The 22,479-nt window shown below is 42.2% G+C and overlaps 1 protein-coding gene across 12 annotated transcripts in view; it reads left to right on the top strand.

Annotated features, from left to right (window-relative positions):
* GFRA1 (GDNF family receptor alpha 1) overlaps positions 1–22,479 on the top strand; it is a 211,643-nt gene that overhangs the window by 48,267 nt on the left and 140,897 nt on the right. For 3 of the 12 annotated variants that reach the window (XM_055352062.2, XM_055352063.2, XM_019035488.4), the window contains exon 5: positions 14,583–14,597. The exons of the other annotated variants lie outside the window; for them this stretch is intronic. In XM_055352062.2, the coding sequence (XP_055208037.1) occupies positions 14,583–14,597 (15 nt within the window). The remainder of the gene's footprint in view (positions 1–14,582; positions 14,598–22,479) is intronic. 12 annotated transcript variants of the gene reach the window in all.

Below are 22,479 nucleotides of genomic sequence, written 5' to 3'. Positions count from 1 at the left end.
ATGCCGACCATCTTCTACCCTAGTTCAAGGATCCAGTTGGCAGAGGGCAGCAAACAAGGGACTGTTTGTGCCTCTGTAATCACAGAGCAGAGGGCATTTTATAACTGCTGAGTGGACTTCAAAGTTAATTACCATTGAGAAGTCTGAATAAAGTACCCCTCCAAAACCTTGGGGATCAAGAACATTTCATTTATTTATTTTTAAAGATCAGTACTAGATCTGAAAGTACTTTAAAGATCACTACTAGACCAGCACTGTCCAATAGAAACATAATATGAGCCACATCTGTAACTGGACATTTTCCAGTACCACATTCAAAATATAGCAACAGCACAGGTGAAATTAATTTTAATGATAATATTTAATTTCGGTCGGGTGCAGTGACTCATGCCTGTAATCCCAGCACTTTGGGAGGCTGAGGCAGGTGGATCACTTGAAGCCAGGAGTTTGAGACCAGGCTGGCCAACATGGTGAAACCCCATATCTACTAAAAATATAAAATTAGCTGGGTGTGGTGGTGGGCGCCTGTAATCCCAGCTACTTGGGGAGCTGAGGCAGGAGAATTGCTTCAAGTTGGGAGGCAGAGGCTGCTATGAGCCGAGATCACACCACTGCATTCCAGCCTGGACAATAGAGCAAGACTCCATCTCAAAAAAAAATTAATTTCACCCAGCTCATTCAAAATATCATTTTACTTTTTTTTTTTTTTTTTTTTTTTTTTGAGACAGACTCTTGCTCTGTCACCAGGCTGGAGTGCAGTGGCATGATCTTGGCTCTTTGCAACCTCCCCCTCCCAGGTTCAAGCAGTTCTCATGCCTCAGCCTCCCGAGTAGCAGGGACTATAAGTGTGTGCCACCACACCCAGCTAATTTTTGTGTTTTTAGTAGAGACAGTGTTTCACCTCGCTGGCCAGGATGGTCTCGATCTCATGACCTCGTGTTCCGCTTGCCTCGGCCTCCCAAAGTGCTGGGATTACAGGTGTGAGCCACCACGCCTGGCCCCAAAATATCATTTTAGCATGTAATTTAATATAAAAAATTATGAACAAGCAATTTTACCTTTTTTGGTGACCTAAGTTTTTGTAATCTGGTGTCTGAGTTTTACTTAGATCATATTACAATTCCCACTCACCACTTTTCAAGGGCTGAGTGGGTACATGTGGCTGGGGGCTACTGTATTAAACAGCACAGATGTCCATAGAGGCACCAGGCTGTGACCCCCTGAGGAGAGGAGATGCTGTCTTTCATCTGAGCATAGTTTTCTCTAGCTATAGTGTCTAGCATCTGAGTGTGTTCTTCAGATGTGTTCATAGGATAAAGAGCTGGATGCATTTGTGAGACTGGCTTGCCTAGCTGTGGCTCAGAGAGGCAGGGGTTGTCATTCCTAGTCATTTGAAATGTATTCACAACCCAGGACTTCACACACTGTACAATTCACCCATTTAAAGTGTACAGTTAAATGGATTTTAGTATATTCAGAGTTTTCTATTCATCATACAGTCAATTTTGGAGTGTTTCGTTACCTCCTTAAAAATCTGGCACATCCTTAGCTGTCACCCCCTCATCCCCTTCACCTCTAGGCAACCATTACTCTATTTTCTGTCTCTTGATTTACCAATTCTGGATATTTCATATAAATAGAACCACACAATACGTGGTCTTTGTGTCTGGCTTCTTTCACTTAGGATCATGCTTTCAAGGTTCATCCATGTTGTAGCATGTATCAATACTTCATGTCTTCCTATTGCCAAATATTATTTCATTGTGTGGATGTGCTACATTTTATTTATCCATTCGTCAGTTGATGGACATTTGTATTATTTCCACTTTTTGGTTATTATGACTAATGCTTCTATGAACTCTTGTGTACAGATTTTTGCATGGACATGTTTTCATTTCTCTCGGGTATATACCCAGGAGTGGAATTGCTGGATCATATGATAAACTCTATACGTAACTATTTGAGGACCTGCCAGACTGTTTTCCAAAGTGGCTATACCATTTGACAGTCCCATTAGCAGTGTATGTGCTTCCAGTTTCTCTACATAATCACCAGCACTTGTCATTATCTTTTTGAGTATAGCCATCTCTCTTTGTTTGTGCTGCTATAACAAAATACCCAAGGCTGGGTAATTTACAAAGAACAGAGACTTATTTTCTCACAGTTCTGGAGGCTGAGAGGTTCAAGATTGAGGAGCCAGCAGGTGCGATTGCCTAGTGAGCGATGCTCTGTTTCCAAGATGGCACCCCTTATTGCCATATTCTCCTGAGGGAAGGAACGCTGTGTCCACTGTGATGCTTGAAGAAATATATATATATAAAGGAAAATTAACATTTTTTAAGCTCTGTAAGATGCTGGAATCCCTTTTTTTCAGGGAACTCCTGGCAAGCCTGCCACCTAAATTCTTCATGAAAATGACATTTACATTTCATGATTGTGTTGAGTCAGTGAATGATATCATACAGATTTAAAAGAATCTTAAACTGCCAGATGAACTTTCCCGTCTATTTTGCAAAGGCACTCAGTGGGGTATGAACTGTGGTAATCACATTTACTGCTTGCTGACTGTTCTTCACAAGGAGGGAAACATTTTTTCTGGTGGTCCTCCCTGTGTACAGCTGCCAAGGTTTTTGCAAGGTGTTCTCAGCTCTCTGGTTACTCTCCATTTCTGAAATGCTTGGCTTCAATGTAGAGGAGCCCAGCCCAGTGTGCGGTCCTGCCATGCACAGCCATGACATGGGACGATGGAGAGAGAGGAGCCACATAGGCTATCTAAGCCTGTAAGTGGGTGACTCTAGAAAATGTACTACCTTCTGGCAGAAAGGCCTGTGCTCTGAAAGATTGATGAAATACCTGTAGTTCACATTTAATTACTTGCTTCCAACTACCTCTGAAAAATACTAGCATTTATGTGATATAGAGTGTAGGATAATATGTCTAGTTTTAGTATTTGTTCACATGGTAAACATTGATCCTGCTTCCAGAGAAACAAATATGACTAGGAGAATATGAATGTTCTATTGCTAGAGATGTTCTCTCACATTTTTTTCCTGGATGACGTCATTCCATGCTGGGGGGCTGGTGGGTAGAGGGAGTGGGCTGTGATATTTTGCTGCACACCTCTGATTTTTTATTTTTGAGTTTTAGAATCCAGGCAAGTATAGTCATTCCTCGGTATCCACGGGCTATTGATTCCAGGACCCCTTATATAAAATGGTGTGGGATTTGCATTTAATTACTTGCATATGCACATCCTTCTGTATACAGTTAATTTAAATAATCTATAGGTTACCTATAATACATGATACAGTGTAAATACTATGTAAATGTTGTTATACTTTATTGTTTTTAGTTTGTATTATTTTTATTACAGTATTATTAATTTTACTTTTTATTTTTTCAAATATTTTCAATCCGTGGTTGGTTGAATCTGTGGATGCAAAACTTGTGGATATGGAGGTCTGACTGTATATTTTATTCATCAGGACAAGCACAGTTGCCAGCATGCCAAAGAATTTGGTTGATCTTGATGATATCCTGCAACTAGATTTCTTATAAATCTCTGTCTAATTGCCTGCTTCTGTGAAGTGCCTTCTATGTGTCAGGCGCTGTGTGAAGTCTTTATTAGCTTGATTTCCTGTAATCTTCACAACAGCCCCATATCACTGTTGCCCCACTCAATCAAATGGAGATGTTGAGGCTTAGAGCAGAAAGATTGCTTTCCCAGTGGCAGAGCCAGGATCAAAATGCAATGCATGGCTGGGAACGGTGGTTCACGCCTGTAATCCCAGCACTTTGGGAGCCTGAAGGGGGCGGATCACCTGAGGTCAGGAGTTTGTGACCAGCCTGGCCAACATGGCAAAATCCCCTCTCTACTAAAAATACAAAAATTAGCCAGGTGTGGTGGCGGGCACCTGTAATCTCAGCTACTTTGGAGGCTGAGGCAGGAGAATAGCTTGAACCTAGAAGACGGAGGTTGCAGTGAGCCGAGATCACGCCGCTGCACTCCAGCCTGGGCGACAGGGCAAGACTTTATCTCCAAAAAAAAAAATAATAAATAAATAAAGAAGAAGAAAAGAAAGCCCTCTGGCTGCTGCACCTATATGTGCATTGCCTGCACTGCATTACCTCCCACCTGGCTCTTTCCCCTTCTACCACCTCTCATACCGTCCTTTTCATAAACCCAAGTAGGACGGCCCTGGATCAGGGCAGCTGCATAGATCTTTGCAGCTCGGTCATATTTCCTTGTATTGTATTGTTCTCCCCTTCCTTACTCTCTTCTTGGAATTCTCATTTTTTAATCCAGCAGGACGTCCTTTCCCCATGTCCTTACCTTACCTTAACAATTGCCATAAACCTATTGAAACAGTTGCAATATTTTAGAAAAAGAATTTGTAAAGTTTTAAAAAAGTGAATGTGTATCTAGGCAGTTTCTGCAATTGGACCCAAAATCCACAGATAGAAAAGTTATAGAAAAAAATGTGGCTGGGGATCGAGAAACATGGGGATTATTATATTAAAAGTATTATGAACACAGACCAGGTGCGGTGATTCACACCTGTAATCCCAGCACTTTGAGAGGCCAGGGTGGGCAGATCACCTGAGGTCAGGAGTTCGAGACCAGCCTGGCCAACATAGTGAAACCACATCTCTGCTAAAATCACAAAAATTAGCTGGGCGTGGTGGCACCTGCCAGTAATGCCAGCTACTTGGGAGGCTGAGACATAAGAACTGCTTGAACCTGGGAGAGAGAGGTTGCAGTGAGCTGAGATCGCACCCCTGCACTCCAGCCTAGGCAACAGAGTGAGACTCTGTCTTTAAAAAAAGGTATTATGAACATGAATTCTCTTCTCTCTCTGGGGTGTCTTAGAAGGGACGAGGCCTATTTATTTGTTCCTTCTTCCTTCCACATGTCTATCAATGGTGTGTTCATTGAGAGACAGTGTAGCAAAGTGGTTAAGAGTTTGGATTCTGAAGCCAGACTGCTTGGGTTGAATTCCAGCTCACTTGCTTCCCTTTGACCTTTGGCAGCTTTAGTTAACCTTTGTGGGCCTGTGTTTCTTTATCTGTAAAATGAGGATAATGAGAATAGCTACCTTTTAGGGTGATTGAGAGGATTCAGGCAGTCTATGTGAAGTATTTAAAATAGTGCCTGATGTACAGAAAACTCTGAAAGCATATTAGTTATTATTAATATTAATAAGTATCTTTTATGCTCTAATATTCTGCCCTGGGCTGTGGGACTACAGTGGACAGAATGTCCCTGACATCATGGTCCTTTCAGCTTAGTTAGAGAGAAAGAGAGAGAAAGAAAATAACAGGTGTATGTTAGGGCACCAAGTTGATTTGGGAGCATATAGCAGGGAGTTCTAATGAAAGGTCCTGGTAGTGTTCATTACAGTTTTAGAACTGGAAAAGATTGCAGCTATTTTCTTGTCAATCGCTCCTTTGAAACCCAAAGTGCTTAAATGATTTGTTTAAGTTCCTTCAGGTGATTTATAGCAGAGCCAGGCCAGAACCTGTACCTCCTAAAACTGAGGTCAAGCTAGAGTGTATTACATCATCAAAGCTCCTCCTAGGAGCCTTGGGCCCATTTCATGATGATCAACAATGCTTGATTTTAGAACAGCTTCTTAGAATTCAAGCTTGAATTGTCTCTGACTCCTGGGAGCTGTCCTGATGGTTATTTGTGCCAAGCATCAAGTAATGATGATAATCATTGTCTTCTGTTTACTTTAAAGTTGTCCATCCTGATAATGATCTCCTGGTAAAGAGAGAGATTTATTCTGCTGGACATTTGTAAACATCCAGTTTGAATTTTGGAAACTGGGTAACCAACCTGATTAAAACCTGGATCACACAGAGCTGGCTGAGGAATACATGTGCGTTAAAATGTATCATTTGACTTGGAAATGGAGATGAAAAAGCATCTTTCAGGAAGTGTATGTTGGGTGGGTGGGTCGGGGGATTAAAACTTGATTCAAGAAGGTAATAGAAACTTAAAGATTTCAGATGGCTTATAATTTATCTGTAATGGGAAAAATAGTTTAAAACTGAGATAATATCTTGGAATAAATTTGAAATCACAGGCTGTATTATGGATGTGTTTGTGGATGTATGTGAATTGCAAAGAATGAAATTTTTTTGTGAATGTAATTTAGCATGCATAATATTACAAATAAGCTATGTGCAGTAAGAGTCCATTTGATACAATGTGTGTAATTTTAAACTTAAAAACATCGTGCTTTAGAACTGGAAGGGACCTTAGAGATCATCTAGTAGAAATCATTTTGCAAATGGAAGAATGGAATCCCAGGGAAGGTGAATGGCTTTGCCTGCACTGCAAACTAGAATCCAGATGTTTACACAACTGTGTTTGGAGACTTTTTAAAATGTAAAGCTTGATATCCAGGGGGTCACTTTTAGTATTTTACCAGTAGTAGTGTTACGTCATTGCTAATCACAGCTATAATGTAATTTCTTCTGGAAGATGGACCATCTCTTCAGCCCTTTGCATATATGGATGCTTAATACAAATACTTTTTGTGACTCCTAATTAACACTCCAATTAATACCCAATGATAGAAGTTTAGGAAAATTAAAGCAATGTTACTTGTCAACTTCTTTTGTTTAGGCTTTTAATGTGGCTTCTTCTGATTTCTCAGCTGATTCAAAAGAATTCAGAGAAGGTCATGTATGCGGCTCTTTTCAAAGGAAAACACTGGTTGCTAGAGGGATCGATTTTAATATAGTTTCATATCATAGAGATTTTAATAATGCAGTCTAAAATATTTGTACATGAATTCATTAAGCCCAGATTAGTCTTATTATAATTACTCAAAAAGTAATCCAATTTAAGAGAAAACATTTTAAATGGATATAAAATACACTGTGAGCTGGGAAGCCATACTGTTCTACTTTATCAGTTCTATAAAGTACTAGCAGACTGGAACATAACTTTCATAGTATACAGAATGCAATCATAAAAAGTATTATTCCTAAATCTATTTTTTTATGTTCTTTCAGTAGTTAAGAGCTTTATCCCTCTGTGCTAGGAATGAGATATACTAGGGATAGGATGTCGTAAAAATGATAGGGGCTCACCAGCTCATGTCTCTTGCACTGCTTTTCCAAGTCAGCGCAGGCCGATGGGTTATAAGCACACAGCCCAAGATTGATGTTGGTAGCACATTCCCTAGTAAATGTAGCAGGAAGATTCTTCGAGGCTTTTTAAAAATTTTTTTCTTATCCACAAATAAAAGACATTTACTGAGCACTGTGTGCCTTCAGAGGTACAACAGTGACAGGCAAAGTATTGGTCTTCATTTCTAATATGACAAAAGGTGAAGGGAGGCCAGCAGCAATGAAAACGAGAGAACTTTCTCCGGCCTACATCCAAACCCAGGTAGAGAAGAAAAGGCAGAGTGAGATAAAAGATCTTGCAGCATTAAAGAGCGGTTGTCATTTTTGGCTTAGAAGGCTGGAGATGCGGAGTGAGGCCTTCCAGTTAGTCCTTAAAGCTATTACCAAGCCTCACCGGGGCTCTGTTCAGTTTGAGCAACCTTATTGTGCCTGGAGGAAGCAGGAGGGTCATGAATATTGGCCGTGTGGCTACACGGTTGCCTGAGCTGTCTGGCTTTGGAGACACAGAAAACTAATCACAGTCCCTATGTGGTGCCACTGAGGCTGAGCGGGGACTCTGGAGGAGCTCTGGACTCTGGCCATGCTCCGGGAGAGACAGACCTGCACCTGGGCAGGAAGGGGCTCTGCTTCAGTGGTTTGTTGTGCTCAAACTTTATTTAATAAAGCAATGGAACCCTTTTCTCAGGCAAATTCTCCGTAGAACCCCGCTATAGAGAACAGAACAGCTCTCTTTGCAGTGCTGCCAATTCAGCTGCCCCCATACAGTTCTACCTCTTTTGACCCTTACCCACCAGGGAGTGTGGCTTGAGATGCTGATCAAAGCCCAGGACAGGGCTAGCTGAGCCCCCTAAATGGTGGTCTTGAGAAACGAAGGCAGGTCCAGAGGAGACGGGCAGTGTTAAAGGAATGAGTGGTACCTGAAACAAAGGTCAGGCCTTGGGTTTCTGGCACCTATGGGTTCTAACCACAACCTCTTAGATCACTGGTGTTTGAAGGTAGGATACCATTGGATCACTGATGTCAAGGCTTAAAAATAATTCATTCATAGGTAATATCTGAAAATTGATTTGGGGCTTCTGAATGGCATATAGCTACAGGATGACAAGAAGGAATTAGAAGGATCATTTTATTCTCATGAATTTTCCTCTCATGATTCCTTTACAATCCTATGCAAGTCGCAGAGGTTTTTCAAATAGTAGACAATCAATAACTGTTTTTTGAATAATAATACTATAATTTATAGAAGACTTTCTGGGTACCAGTTATCGTGTTCTCTTATAGGCAATCTCTCATTCAGTCTCCATAGCAAATTTTGTCCCCGCAAAAATTACCTATTGTTACTGGCATGTTGCTGATGAGAAAATCAAGGCTTGGGGAGATAAAATAATTTGCCCAAGATCACACAGGCAGACATAGGACCAGCTCTGACTTCAGAACCTGAGTTTTTATGACCCTGTTTCTATTGCTTATTATTATACCATTGACTTTCACCTATTGAACATGCAGCATAAACCAGCCACCATGTGCTAAGTGCTTTACATATATGCTTTTGACTGTCCTCCTAGGCATTCTGCAAGATAAATTTTATTATCCTCATTTTACAAGTGAGGAAATGAAGACTCATAGAGTTTAAATAGCTAGTCCAGTATGGCTAGGATGCTGGCCTTTGCCAGGATTGAACAAATATTATTTGACTACAAAGTACTTGTGTCCTGTGCTGATTAAATTATCCCACTTGATCCTCATGATATTCCTATGGTAGGGAAAAAGCTTATCCCTACTGTTGCCATTTTATAGATAGGAATGTAAGCTACAATATGTTGAGTGATTACTCCGGGTGTCCACTTGGTAAGGGGTTGGGACTTGATCCCAGGTCGTTGAGATCCGGTGGGCATAATCCTTTGGTGCCACAGCACTGGATCATATAAGGACGCATCCTGTCACCTTTGGAGAGCCCACCTGCAGGTCTGGACCTGGGCTTTGTCAACTGAAAACAGAACTGCCCTGGAGTGCCGCGGGTACTCAACAAGTAGGGAGGCATTAATGGGCCCCACTTTTCAACATAAAAAGAAAAAATTCACTCCATTCACAGAGATTTGCAGAAGAAATGTACCAACTGAATTCTTGTTACTCTTCATGTCTATGTACAGAGCTTGCTGGTTTTTTAACCTTGGTGAGGGGGCAGCTCAGCTGATTGTGAAATTGACTTTGGTTAATGGTGAACTGACTCCATTCAAGAAAACCACGTTCATTCCAGCTGTTCCCTTCCTTGGCCCTCGTTAGTTAGGTCCCAGTAAAATTCGCAGTGCTTTACTGTAAAAGCACTTGTACTTGAAAGAGAATTTTCTTTCTGTAGCTCAAACCACAGGAGGACTCGCAAGACAGCTGTCTCCCCAGGTGAGACTTCTTAAATGGGAGTTAAGTGCATGCATTTCAAGAAACTAAACTCCCCTCATATATAATTTAACCTAGAAAAGAAAGCAAAATTGAGAGAGTAGTATGATTACATTGTTTGAGAACTAATAACTTTACCTCCCCCAGTTTTATGAAAGTCACGCACAGTTTCACTGTTTGCCATACCTTTAATACTGTGGGGTGTGGGCTAAGTGTGATATTGTAATAATAGTGAGGGTTTCTCTAACCATAGTTATGGACTATGGATTGAAATAGTAAATTATTCCTAGCAGACTGAATGGGCAATAAGACTGCCATCCAGTTCTCCTCATAAAACAAAGCAATAGATAAATAAAGCAGAGCCAACTCACTTAACCTGCGTGGCTCTGTGCACTGCTAATTACTAACCCAGGCGCAAGAGAGGGGTTCACCCAGAGTGTAGTTAAGTCATTTTTAATCGAGGTAAACACTAGTCATGTGGATGAGTAGCACTCAAGAAAGTTTAATCAGCAACATTTAGGAATCACCCAGCCTAATTGCCATAACTTATTAATAATAATAAATAATCGAGTCTTTTTATGGCCCCTGTCTCTGGAGGACTCAGTGCATTAAAGATCTCTAGGGTGTGAATCTCTTAGTAGCTGTGGGGGAAGGGGCAAGTATCCTCGATGCTCATTCCTAACTGAAGAAATTGGACAGCAGGGCTAAGAAAGGCAATCTGAGTCCCTTCTTTCTTATTTTCTTCCTCCCACATCTGAATCACCAACTTATACATGCCCTTTCATCTATCTATAGGACCAGAATGGTTCCAGGGGCTGGTGGGGAGAGGGGGCGGTGGTGGGCAGGAGAACAGGCTTTCCTTTGTCCATGTGAATGACTGGGGTTGGGGTTTTCTCCCTTGGGAAGTGAGTATGAGCAGAGCTTTGTCTGAAGGAGTTCATTTCCTCTTTACAAGTGTCTCTGGTGCCCTTTGGGCTCAACCTGATTGTGGCTAGAGCGGCCACTGGCAATTCCCCACTCCATACTGGCATGATTTCCAATTCCTGCAAGAGCAGAAAAGATGGCCCCGAGTCTTATTCTCAGAGTAATTCCCCACAGCAACCAATGGAATGGGAAAACATTTGTATAAATCATCTAACTTTACCTTCTCAGCCCCGTGACAGGGGTATTAGAATATGCCTGGGTTTTCAGCAAGGAAACTCAAGCTCAGCAGGTGTAATAGATTGACTCCTGACTTTGTGGTTGGTTAGATTGAAAGGAGAATATCACACTCAAATTTGAGGCCTTTTGATTTGTGTAAATGACTACTCCCTATAGTTTAGGAGATGGAGGTGGCGGACAGGAACACCAGGGTAGCGAATGGTAGGAATATCTCAATGGCTAATATCCTTTGACATCCACAATTTGGGAGAGGAAGTTAAAATGTAGCCAACAGAACAGAAACCACCTTCTTCTCCTTTATTTCCCGTTTGTCTGTCCATGAATCATTTGTGCCTGAGCTACGATCGCTGTTTCATTCTGGAAAAGTGAAATTTTAAAGAAGGTACCCAAACCATTATTACACCAAAAAGATAAATAATAATAAGAATGGAATGATTTATACCTCAGACCACAAAAGACATAAACTTCGAGTGTTCCAAGATAATTCATGTGCAAAATTGTTGCAATATTTGTGCTAGTATTTATTAAAATTTACATTTGAATAAAATGGTGCAAAATGTAAACGAAGCTGAAAAAGAGTTTTTGGAAAAATCTAAAATAGCTACTGTGAGTTTTTGGAATCGAAGATACAAATAGTTACTCCATGTATATTTGTCTGCTAAAGTGTGAAATATACAATGGAAGTGGACAGAATAAGGTCACTAAATCCCTGCCCGAATTTCCATCCTCCCTGTCCACTGATACTTTTCAGTGATTCAAATCAGTACTGAATTTTGAAGGAAGTGCTCCTCGTCAAAACCACGCAGAGGAGGTTGAGGATTCTGGACGGATGTCGAGACTGAATCCGTATTTCAAAGACTAATCTTATTTCACTAATGTTTTCAGGGTTGGAAATTTTTGTCTGTATTCATTAGAGGGGAATGATAAATCTCTAATATGTACTTTGCTAATAATAGTGATGAGCTTTTGTGCTTCATTAAGGTTAAATGAATCTCACGTGGTCTGGCTCAGCCTTTAACTCCATGTGTGATCTTGAGAAAAATCTCTGAACTGTCTGGGACTCAGTTTCCTCACCTGTAAAATGAGGGGGTTGGATTGGATGAGTGCTAGGACAGACCAGCCCTCTTTCCCTCCCTCGCAGGTAGGAGCTTGCCATGGCCAGGAAGGTAGGACCCACAAAGGTGATTAAGAGACACTGCTCTTGTCCTCAGGAGCTCATGGTCTATATAAATAACTCATTATAATATGAGCTATAATTGCAACATGCACAAATTACTCCAGGAGCACAGAAGTGGAAACAGTGAATTCCCTCTCTGTGGGAATAAACTTCACAGTGGCTGTGACATTTGAAGGCTGAGTAGGAGGGCTCCTCCAGGTGTGCCGGCTGGTCAGAGGGTGGTTGGTGCAGACTATGGGTTCCAGGAAGCAAGCGCATGTGAAAGTGGTATATTTAGGGAGCTGCACACGGTTCTCACAGTCTCTGGGCAGTGGCATCCCATACACTGCTGGATCAGAATTTGTACTAATGATGAATTACTGAGGTTAGAGCCTACTGTATAGTGTGTATCAATTAGAGCAGAGTCAAGGTTTCCTTTAGTGGGACTGATAGGACCCATTTACATCCCAGTTGGCTTTGCTGAGTGTAAAAGAAATGGTGATGTTTTTGCCAATTCCCTGGGAATTATGAGCCTGCAATCTGTTTTACCTGCACCACAACCACTGGCCTCAGTGTGCCCTTGGGAGTATGAACGACTCCCTGTGGGGTCATATGTGCCCAAGTGGAGTGAAAACTGCCACCATAGATCTTCTCTTCTTGCGGTCTGTTAACCTATGAGGTGCATGTCTCAGCCACACCACTGATGGACCCTTGGTTCTTTGTGGTTTTGTAGGAGCTGATGTTTCTGGTGATGACAGAGAACAAAATTAGATGTTGATGATATAGTTCCTACTTAGTTTTTAAGATGAAAATAACTTTAGTTTTAAAATTTGGGTTGCAAATGTAAGGCGTGTTCATTGCTAAAAATTAATACAGAAATGCTTGCATAAAATGTAAAAAGGTGACCCTGAATTCCATCTCCTGAAAATAAGCAATATTTCTGTGACCATTGTCACAGTTCTGTCTTCATACAGGGGGCACAAATGGGCTCAGGATTATATGTGCCATTTTGCTATCTGATATTTTCATTCAAAATAATCAAGGTCTTTATATAGCCATTTAAAACAGCTGCACAATAATCCACTGTGTGAGATATATTATATTTGGCTTGATTCCTTATTGCCAAACAATCAGGCAACATCCAGTGTTTTGCCAGTATAAACAATGCTATGATGAACATTCGTGTAGATTTCTTTTATACATTTCATTATTTCATTAGATTAGAGTCCTAGAAGTGGTATTGTTGGGTCAAGGAATGCATATTTAATCTTTTTTTATATACCATCAAACTATCTTCTAGAAGTTTCATTCCTTTTTACAATCCTACCGTCAGAGCAGGAACTGGCTCACATCTGAGTGGTACTGTCTGTATCTCTGCTGGTCTTTTGTCTTTAAGTTATTGAGTGAGAAAGCATGAGCAAATGAGCGTACTTTTGTAGTGAGTGGGAGGCGGTATAAGCAGGGTGAACCTGAATCCATGTGGGAGATGTCAAAAAGTACTTGGCATTTGTACATAAGTTTGTGAAACGATATGTATGAAAATGTTCATCACAATTCCTAATTGCCAAACGTGGAGAAAAACCCAATGTCCAGCAACATTCGAGTGGAGAAATAAACTGTAGTATAACCCCACAGTGAAATACTACATGGCAGTGAGAATGAATGAGCTACCGTGTGCTACAGTATGGATGACTCCAAAAGAAGCCAAGAAAAGAATTCATGTTGTATCAGTCCATTTACATAAAATTCAAAACCAGGCCATTGAATTTCTGGTGGGGGTGGTAGTTAGTGACTGCTTGTTTATTTTTTTAACTAGATGTGTGTGTGTGTGTGTGTGCGTGTGTGTGTGTTTTGAGACGGAATTTTGCTCTTGTTGCCCAGGCTGGAGTGCAATGGAGCGATCTCGGCTTACTGCAACCTCCTCCTCCTGGGTTCAAGTGATTCTCCTGCCTCAGCCTCCCGAGTAGCTGGGATTACAGGCACCCACCACTGCATCTGGCTAATTTTTGTATTTTTAGTAGAGATGGGGTTTCACCATGTTAGCCAGGCTGGTCTTGAACTCCTGACCTCAGGTGATCCGCCTGCCTCAGCCTCTCAAAGTGCTGGGATTACAGGCATGAGCCACCGTGCCTGGCCCTAGATGTGTGTTTCCTGGTGTCAGTGTAATTGGCATTTAGGGTATTTAGTAGCTTCTCAATATTTGTTGAAAAAAATACATTAATTTTTTTAACCTTTCTAACACACTTTGACCATGCTTGTTCCTCTGTGGCCTTGAATGAGTTATTTAACTTTCTGGATCCTCAGTTTCCCCATCTATAAAATGAGAACTATAATAAAACTTACTTTATAAGATTGTTGTGAAAGTAGTATTAATATAAATAATAGCTGCTGATTTTTCTATGTTTACTATGTACTGGGCACTGGTCTAAGCTCTTAAAATGCATGACATTATTTGTTTAATTTTTCCCGTACTTAGATCTATTTTGTGGTTTAGGGAACTGTAAGTCACAGAGTTAGTAAGTGTGAGGCCAGGATTGAAATGCAAGCAGCCTCATTCCAGAGCTTGAGCTCTTAAGCACTGCCTCCTCAGTTAAAGGAAATATGCATAGAGTGCTTAGCAAAGTCAGCATATGTCATCATCATACTGTCCTTTTCAACATTATTATTAATATTTTTTCTCCTCTCTTTCTCCCCTCTCCCCTCCCCTGTTTTTCTTCTTTCTTGGCAGATGTTTTTCAGCAAGGTAAGTTCACTGTTTCCTGCCTGCTTTTTCACTGGCTGTGCTCTTTGGGGAACATGGGTATGGTCTGTGTACAGAGGGTTATGGGGTTTCCCATTCTCTATGGACATGTCATTTGGGCCCTCAGGGACACCATGAGGACAGTGGCTTAAAGTGCCATCAGCCTCCCTGGGCCTCTGCTGTCCAACCTCTGCTTCTTCCTCTGAACCATGCTTGGGGGTAGGATGTAGACTGGACAGCTGGGCAGGGACGCTTGGAGAGGGGTCTGTGGCTGGGCCCTGGAAGGAGAGAGGGATCCTGTGGGCCTGGTGAGGACTGATACTCTGGAGGGGAGTCTTGGGGAAGGCCACTGTCCGTTGGGGCTCCTGCATCCAGCTCAGCTGCTGCTCCTTATACCAGTGCCAGTGGAGATTCCTTTGCCAAGCAAACATGCCACTGTTGTAGAGGTGTGGCAAGGCCATGGATGGCTGGTCACTTCATGCTTTTCAACCTCGCCAGCTGGGTCTGACTGAGATAGTGTCACCCAGGTGAGGGTGTGCAGTGTCATCTGTTTTACCAGGCAAGGTCATGTGCTCTGAGGAGCTGGAGGTGAAATCCTAACCCCACATTGGCCCATGTTTTAGTTCCCACTTAGGATGCAGAGCAGTTGTGCTCTGGGTTGCAGCAGGAGACTCATGGGTCATGGCCTCCTTGAACCTTCTGGATATACGTCAAGGGGGAATTGGCTTTTTATCACAGCTTGACACTACTGGGTAAAAGTAGCAGGGCATCACTGTTTGTAGTCAAGCTGGGAAATATGTTGGTAGCACACATCTGCTGTGTCTTTCTGGAATCTAAGGCTGGCTTTACAATAAAAGAGACTGGTTTAAAAATACACCCAGGCATTCCATAAATAGCTTCCAAATAATCTTACAGGCTTGGTATTTTCACAACTGTTATTTCACCCCAAACATGCAGCGTGTGTTATGGAGAATATCTGCTTTCTCTGATAGAAGTGTAGTTGTGGATAACAATGAGGGTACTGTCGTATTGTCTTTTAAGAGTCTGGAGTCATAGACTTACTTTTATAAATAATTCATAAATCCCAACAAGCTATAAGTAATAAGTTCCATTTGGCTAGAGACTAAGCGATGAGCAAAATTGAAAAGGTGTCGTGACTGTTCGTGTAATGAAAGTGCTGCTGTCAGGGCCTGTTGCTGCAGTGAGTTTTCTTCCTTGACAAACTGGGGGGTCAGTGGGGCACTCTAGGCAGATCATTTTTTTTCTGTGAACTAGAATGTAAGCAACCCCACACTGAATTGCATTTTTCCTCTTGAAACACAAAACATTTGAGTTTGGAAAGTCTTTCTGGAACATGTGTGTTGAGGTTACTGGAGAATGGGGAGAGGGGAGGCTGGTGTCAGATCTGGCTTTTCTACACACAATGGTGAGCGTTCATGGTGGTTGTAATTGGCAGAAAAAAATGGCTTACCAGACTGCCTCTGTCAAGTTTGCCTTCTTTTTTAATCAGTCATGCCATTCGATTGATGGGATTTGCCTGTCAGTAACAATGATATGCAGAGCAAAAGTTATAATCATCTACAAATCACTGGCTATCGAGACTTAATAACATCTGCCAGAGATGGAAGCTGCTAGCTACCCATTGCTCTGTGTGTCAGTGGGCGGCAGCTCCCTTATAAGGTATTACTTGGATTTCAAATGGAAGGAACTGAACTTGCTTTTGTGAATTATTTACATGGCTCTGGCCATATTGGACCATTTTGTATGGAGACATATTCTCTAAAATAATGGCAAAGAACTCGCCTGCTGGTACCCCCTCCTTACCTTTGTTTCTGGCCATCCTGCTTATGAAAATATTGCTCCGTAAAATGTTCAACTGGTGACAGTTACATCAGCTCTGTGTCTTACAGACGGAATCTAAAACCGTGATCTCCACAAGGTCTTCTGTGGTTGAAACTCAGGGCCAGAATTGTACCATTAAGTTGAAATATGGGGATGATAAATTGTGCTAGAAATCAACAAGCAGAAAACGACTTAGCTTCAAGTGAACAGACGCCACTGCGTTGTCTGAGGCCCATGCACACAATGGCAACATTGAGTAGCCCTGCCTTCCTGGACATGCCATGGGCATCCAGGCCCTGCTTGCTTTGACTTGGCCAAGAAGTCATGGGCAATTGGGGGAACACCACTTGATAAATGTGTGCTTCTGTCAGTGAGGGAGGGAGGACTCTGCCCAGTGGAGTCCCTGCCTGTTTGGGCTGCTGTGCATTGTGGCAGGCAGAAGAGGGAAGCAGGCTTGCAGTTGACAACATCAGACGTTCTCAGAGGAAACAGAAGTTATTTCCTCTGGATTGCATTACCTTATATTTCACTACAGATCAATCTTGTTATAGTAGGTGACAGCACAGCAGTTATTGCTGGGTTTTTCTCTGCTGTGTCTGTGGCATGTGCACGTGAGAGTGTGCGTCTACCCTGCTCTCATGTCATTTTATAGCTGCTTTCTGTTCTTTCATCTGTAAATGCCACTTGCTGTGATGCTTAGACCACAGAGTCTGAGGACAGTCAAGGACCGGTGGGCTTGCAGCTGGGCCTTCTTACATACGAGTTCCAGGGCCACGGGGCCATGTTTTCAAGGAGCCTTAATTGACCTACATTCCCTGTTGTCCACAGAGACATTGGGTAGCTCTCAGGAATTCCAAAGTGCCATAGAATTGCTCTTCACAATTTCAAATGCAATTGAAAATTCTGTATGTGCATGTGTGTCTAGGGTCTTGAGTTTTAGGGTACTTTAATACCAATCATTTACTAATGATGAAGTCAGGACCACACAAACACACATGCACGCCTCATTTGAGGCACGTTTTGAATGCTCATCCGTTGCCTCAACCTTGATTCTGAAATCGAACAGAAACTGAGCAAGCCGCTTGGAAATCACAACAATACCACTCAGCAGAGCATTTTAAAGCGTAAGTGGGTGCAGTATAAAGATTTCACCATTTAGTTAATTCTCCCTGCGCTGTCAACTGAAGTCCCTTGAAGACTCTGAGCCCAGAGACGGTATAGCCTTTCCTCCTCCTTTGTTCTCATCTGGAGCCAGGATCTTGTTAATGGAGAGATTTTTCTTCTGACTCCAGTAATTTGCCATACCCCTCAAACACAGGGCATGACATGTTTATTCTGCAGCCAGTACATATGTGCAGGGCACTTTCTAGACCTTGAGAATAAGTGAAAAAGACAGCAAAGGGTCCTGTTTTCGTGGAACTTATAGTCTAGCTTGAGGGGCATTCTGTAGTCAAGTTTACAAATAAGGTGAATTCAAACAGGGATGAATGAAGAAAATATCTCAGGGTGATGTGCTAGTGGCTACTAGGGCCACTGCAGAAGGAGTGGCCAGAGAATGACAAGTAGGGTCAGTTATTGAAGTATCTGGGGGAGGACAGAAGGATTTACAAGGTAGGAACACCCCCATGTTCCAGGTTCAGAAGAAAGCCTGGGGTGTGTCTGGAGCTCGTGAGTGAAGGAGAAAGTTGTGTGAAATGAGCAAGGAGAAAAGGGCATCTAGGGAGCTGAGAGAAAGGGAGTCAGAGGTGAATTTTAAACAGGAGAATGGCATGGTCTTATTCACATTTAAAAATGACCACTCTGGATGCTGTGAAAACACACAGAACAGTACATGAGAAGTGCAGATCAGGACCAGCGCTGAGGGCTGAGTGGGAGGCTCTAACTGCCGTGCTTCGTGAGTCTAAGCTGTCTCGGGCAGTGAGAACGAGTAGCCCCATTCTTAGCCAGCTCACCTCTGCTGAGTGCTCACTTTCTGCTCGCTTTGCCTGAAGAGGGTCTTGTGCCTATGACTTACATCTGCTGTCCTTAAGGCTGGCAAATTATGCTCATCAAGACATTATTAAAATATTCCTATATGTGTCTTCAGATTTTAAAAAGCCACTTTTCTGCAACACATACATACATGTGTGTATCATATGTATTACAGGCATATGATATATATATATCAATCATATATTTTTAAGCCTCAGCTGAGTACGATGCAGAGGAAAGACACCAAATTCGAAGGTCTCCAGGACCACTGGCAAGAAAGAAAAAGGGGGTTTTTGTAGGACTGTGTCTCCCTCGACACCACATGCCCATTTGCCATGGGTGGCTACTCCCCAGCTCTGCAGAGTGAGGCCAGGCAGGAATTTGGACCCACAATTGCCACATAGCCAGGATTTTCTAGAGAAGCCAGGAATCTAGAATGGTGTGCCGGACCTTACAATGTTTAAGCTTTTAGTTAAAGGTTAAACAAACAAACTGAACTCATCTATGGCCAGAATGGCCTCTGATCTCAGATTGGTGACAGGTGATTAGGAAACCTCAGTTTTTCTCCAGCAGGGTTGCAACCTTTGCAGGGGGAGTTTGGCCAGGTGCTTTGGCCTCTGTCCTCAGTTTTCTCATCTGTAAAATGAGAGAATTGGAGAGATCCCTGACCCTGTTTGTCTTTCTGTAGATGCTCTATCTTGAGAAGTTTTAAGTGGACTTGAGTTAATAAAGTACAGTAATATCCCTTGTGCAGGTTTTGGCTATGCACTAGATAACCTGGCTGAAAGCAGAGGCTTCTCTCATGGTGGTGAATTAAGGTTAAAAGAATGTGGTTTCAGGCCGGGTGCGGTGGTTCACGCCTGTAATCCCAGCACTTTGGGAGGCCGAGGCAGGTGGATCACGAGGTCAGGAGATCGAGACCATTCTGGCTAGCACAGTGAAACCCCATCTCTACTAAAAATACAAAAAATTAGCCGGGCGTCGTGGCAGGCGCCTGTAGTCCCAGCTACTCGGGAGGCTGAGGCAGGAGAATGGCGTGAACCCGGGAGGCGGAGCTTGCAGTGAGCCGAGATCGCGCCACTGCACTCCAGCCCAGCCTGGGCGACAGAGTGAGACTACGTCTCAAAAAAAAAAAAAAAAAAAAAAAAAGAATGTGGTTTCAGAAGTGTAACCTGTTCACATGGCCATTTTGAAACATCAGCTCTTTCCCATATGGATAAATACTGGAATCCACAATGGATGGCATTGCTTTTATTAATTTGAAGAGAACAATAAATCATAGTTTGGTTTCTGGCAGCCGAGCCAAGCCTGTTAATTGTTGGGGTGGGCTTGTGGTGACGGGCCCACTGCCATTTATCAGGAGCTTGACTTGAGCTCTTTTGTGTATTTCAAACTTATGGGTCAAACTGCTCGGCCTTCGTCTTAGGTTTACTCAGCCACTTCTGAAAACCCATCTATTATAAAGCTGCGACCCCTTAGCCATGAATTATGCTCCCCCTGATAATGTCTTACATTATGAAAGATTGTTTTCTTTATGAGTGTGGGATTTGAGTGAATAAATGAAATCTATTTTTACCACTTCCAGGTAAACATTCCAAGTCGTTATGTGATGGCAAACTAGGAAATGAGAAAAATGCATGAACACTTTTATGGTGGAAACTGGTTGGCTCCCCAGTCACACTCCTCTGTGCAAATGTTTCAGTAGAATCAGTAAAATATTCGAAGTCATGTAGAAAATGCATCCATCTTTCCGGCACAAACGGAACAACATTACCATTTAATTTTGCATAGATTCACTGTGTGTGTGTGTGTGTGTGTCTGTGATGTATGAGAAAAATGATAACCAGATTTAAATAATCACTTTCTCTGAGATGTTGTATCGCATTCTACGGGGGCTGTGCGAGGCTGCCTCTTCCCTGCCAGGTGACCTTGGGGTGGAGCTTTCCTTGTCACAGGTTCATTGTGTGCCCACTCCCATCTGAGAGCATGAGTTTGGGGTGAGGTTTTAAAGGGTCTCCCACCGCTAACTTGTCTTTCAAAATTCCTTATCAGGAAAGAAGGAAACTTTTAGATTTTTTTGTTGAGGTCGTGGCTATAAAAGAAGAGCAGTTTGTCCTTTTAAAGAATATATATATATATATATATATTTTTTCTTTCTTTCTTTCTTTTTTGAGATGAAGTCTAGCTCTGTCGCCAGGCTGGAGTGCAGTGGTGCATTCTCGGCTCACTGCAACCTCTGCCTCCCAGGTTCAAGCAATTCTCCTGCCTCAGCCTCCTGAGTATCTGGGATTACAGGCATGGGCTGCTACGCCCAGCTAATTTTTTTATTTTTACTAGAAATGGGGTTTCACCTTGTTGGCGAGATGGTCTTGATCTCCTGACCTCGTGATCCACCCACCTTGGCCTTCTAAAGTGTTGGGATTACAGGTGTGAGTCACCGTGCCCGGCCCCTTTTAAAATTTTTATTGGGATAATAATAATGCTAGTATTTGTGTGCCCCTGTATTCCAGACATTGAGCTAAGTATTTTGCACACATTTCCTCACTGAATCTGCCCCCAAACTTTATAAGGTACAGTCGTGTGCTACATGACAGTGGTTCAGTCAATGACAGCATTAAATGATGGTGGTCCCATAAGATTATAATATTGGATTTTTTAATGCATTTTCTATGTTTATATATACTTAGATTCTTACCATTGTGTCACATCATATCAAGGGCACATTCTATCAATGTGATTTATGACAGCTGATGTTGATCTTGATCACTTGGCTGAAATAGTGTGTGTCAAGTTTCTCCACTGGTGTGGTTACTTTCCTCCTCCTTTCCATACTATACTCTTTGGAAGGAAATCTATGCACAGCCTACCTTTAAGGAGTGAGGAGTTATGCTCCACCTCATTGAGGGTCGCCTGTCTACATAAATTATTCTTCTGCACTGGAGACTTGCCACTTATCCCTCATGTATGTATTTATTCAATAACTTACATCAATATGAACTCATAGGTATTTATGTTATGCTTTGAGTTCTAACCTATTACTATTTTATTTATTTTGTTGCTCAAATTGTTCCCGTTTTGGCCACTTGGAGCTCTTTCAGCTGGCTTCTATGCCCCTTTGACATATTCCTTAACAAAAGTAACCTTTTGAGCACTTCTGTAATACTTATGGCACTAGAAGACGCTCCAGGCTCATCATTTATATTTCCCACCACAATCCCACAATCAATACGACTGTACAATCACTTCTCCAAGGAGTTCTGGTTCTGATCATTGAAGAATGATACGAGAAACCAAGATCTGGGTGTTAGGTGTGCTTATTGCTACCGGGGTGTCCTTTCTTTTAGGCCCTCCTAGCTGACAGAGCAAATAAGTATATGCATGTACACTGACCCGTGCATATACACATATCTGTAAATATTTATATATATAACCAGGTGTATAAATATTAAATTAAGCATGAGTTCCTCTTGATGTGTTCAACTCTAACCCATCACCACATGGATCATTCTAGCCTCCTCTCACTGGTTATTTGTAAATTCCCACTCCCATGGTAAGACACCTGGACCAGGATTTTGACTTCAGGTCAGTCTACCTGGGTTCAGTCTGCTTTCTTGACACCTAGAGAAGGGCTTTCATCTACCCACAGTGGGACAGAGTCACAGATCCTTGACACTTTCCAAGGCCAGACATGACTGCTCAGATGTAGAAGTACAAGTTTATTGCATGCCCTTCTGCTTCTACGCCAGACCCAGGCTTGTTCTCAGGACTTCTCAGCCAGTTCTAGCTTTGCTAGTTTCTCAGTGGGTTTGCCTTATCTAGAGCAGAGGCCAATTGCATAGTGTCTTGTTTCTATGCAAAGGCATTTGTGCTTTTCCCATAGCGTAGGCAAGCCAGGGACAAAACAACAGAACTGTTTACAATACTCCAGCTGTTGAGTGCTTAAACCCTCTGTACCTTCCCTAATTGATTGAGTGCTTAAACCCTCTGTACCTTTTTCCCAATTGAGATTGTTGCTCACTGGGGACCAGGATAGAGCCATCTTTTAAGTCTCTATGAGTTTGTCCTCGGGCTA

This window comes from Gorilla gorilla, chromosome 8, assembly GCF_029281585.2.
Source record: "Gorilla gorilla gorilla isolate KB3781 chromosome 8, NHGRI_mGorGor1-v2.1_pri, whole genome shotgun sequence".
Lineage (NCBI taxonomy): Eukaryota > Metazoa > Chordata > Mammalia > Primates > Hominidae > Gorilla > Gorilla gorilla.
This window is presented reverse-complemented; position numbering and strand designations above follow the sequence as displayed.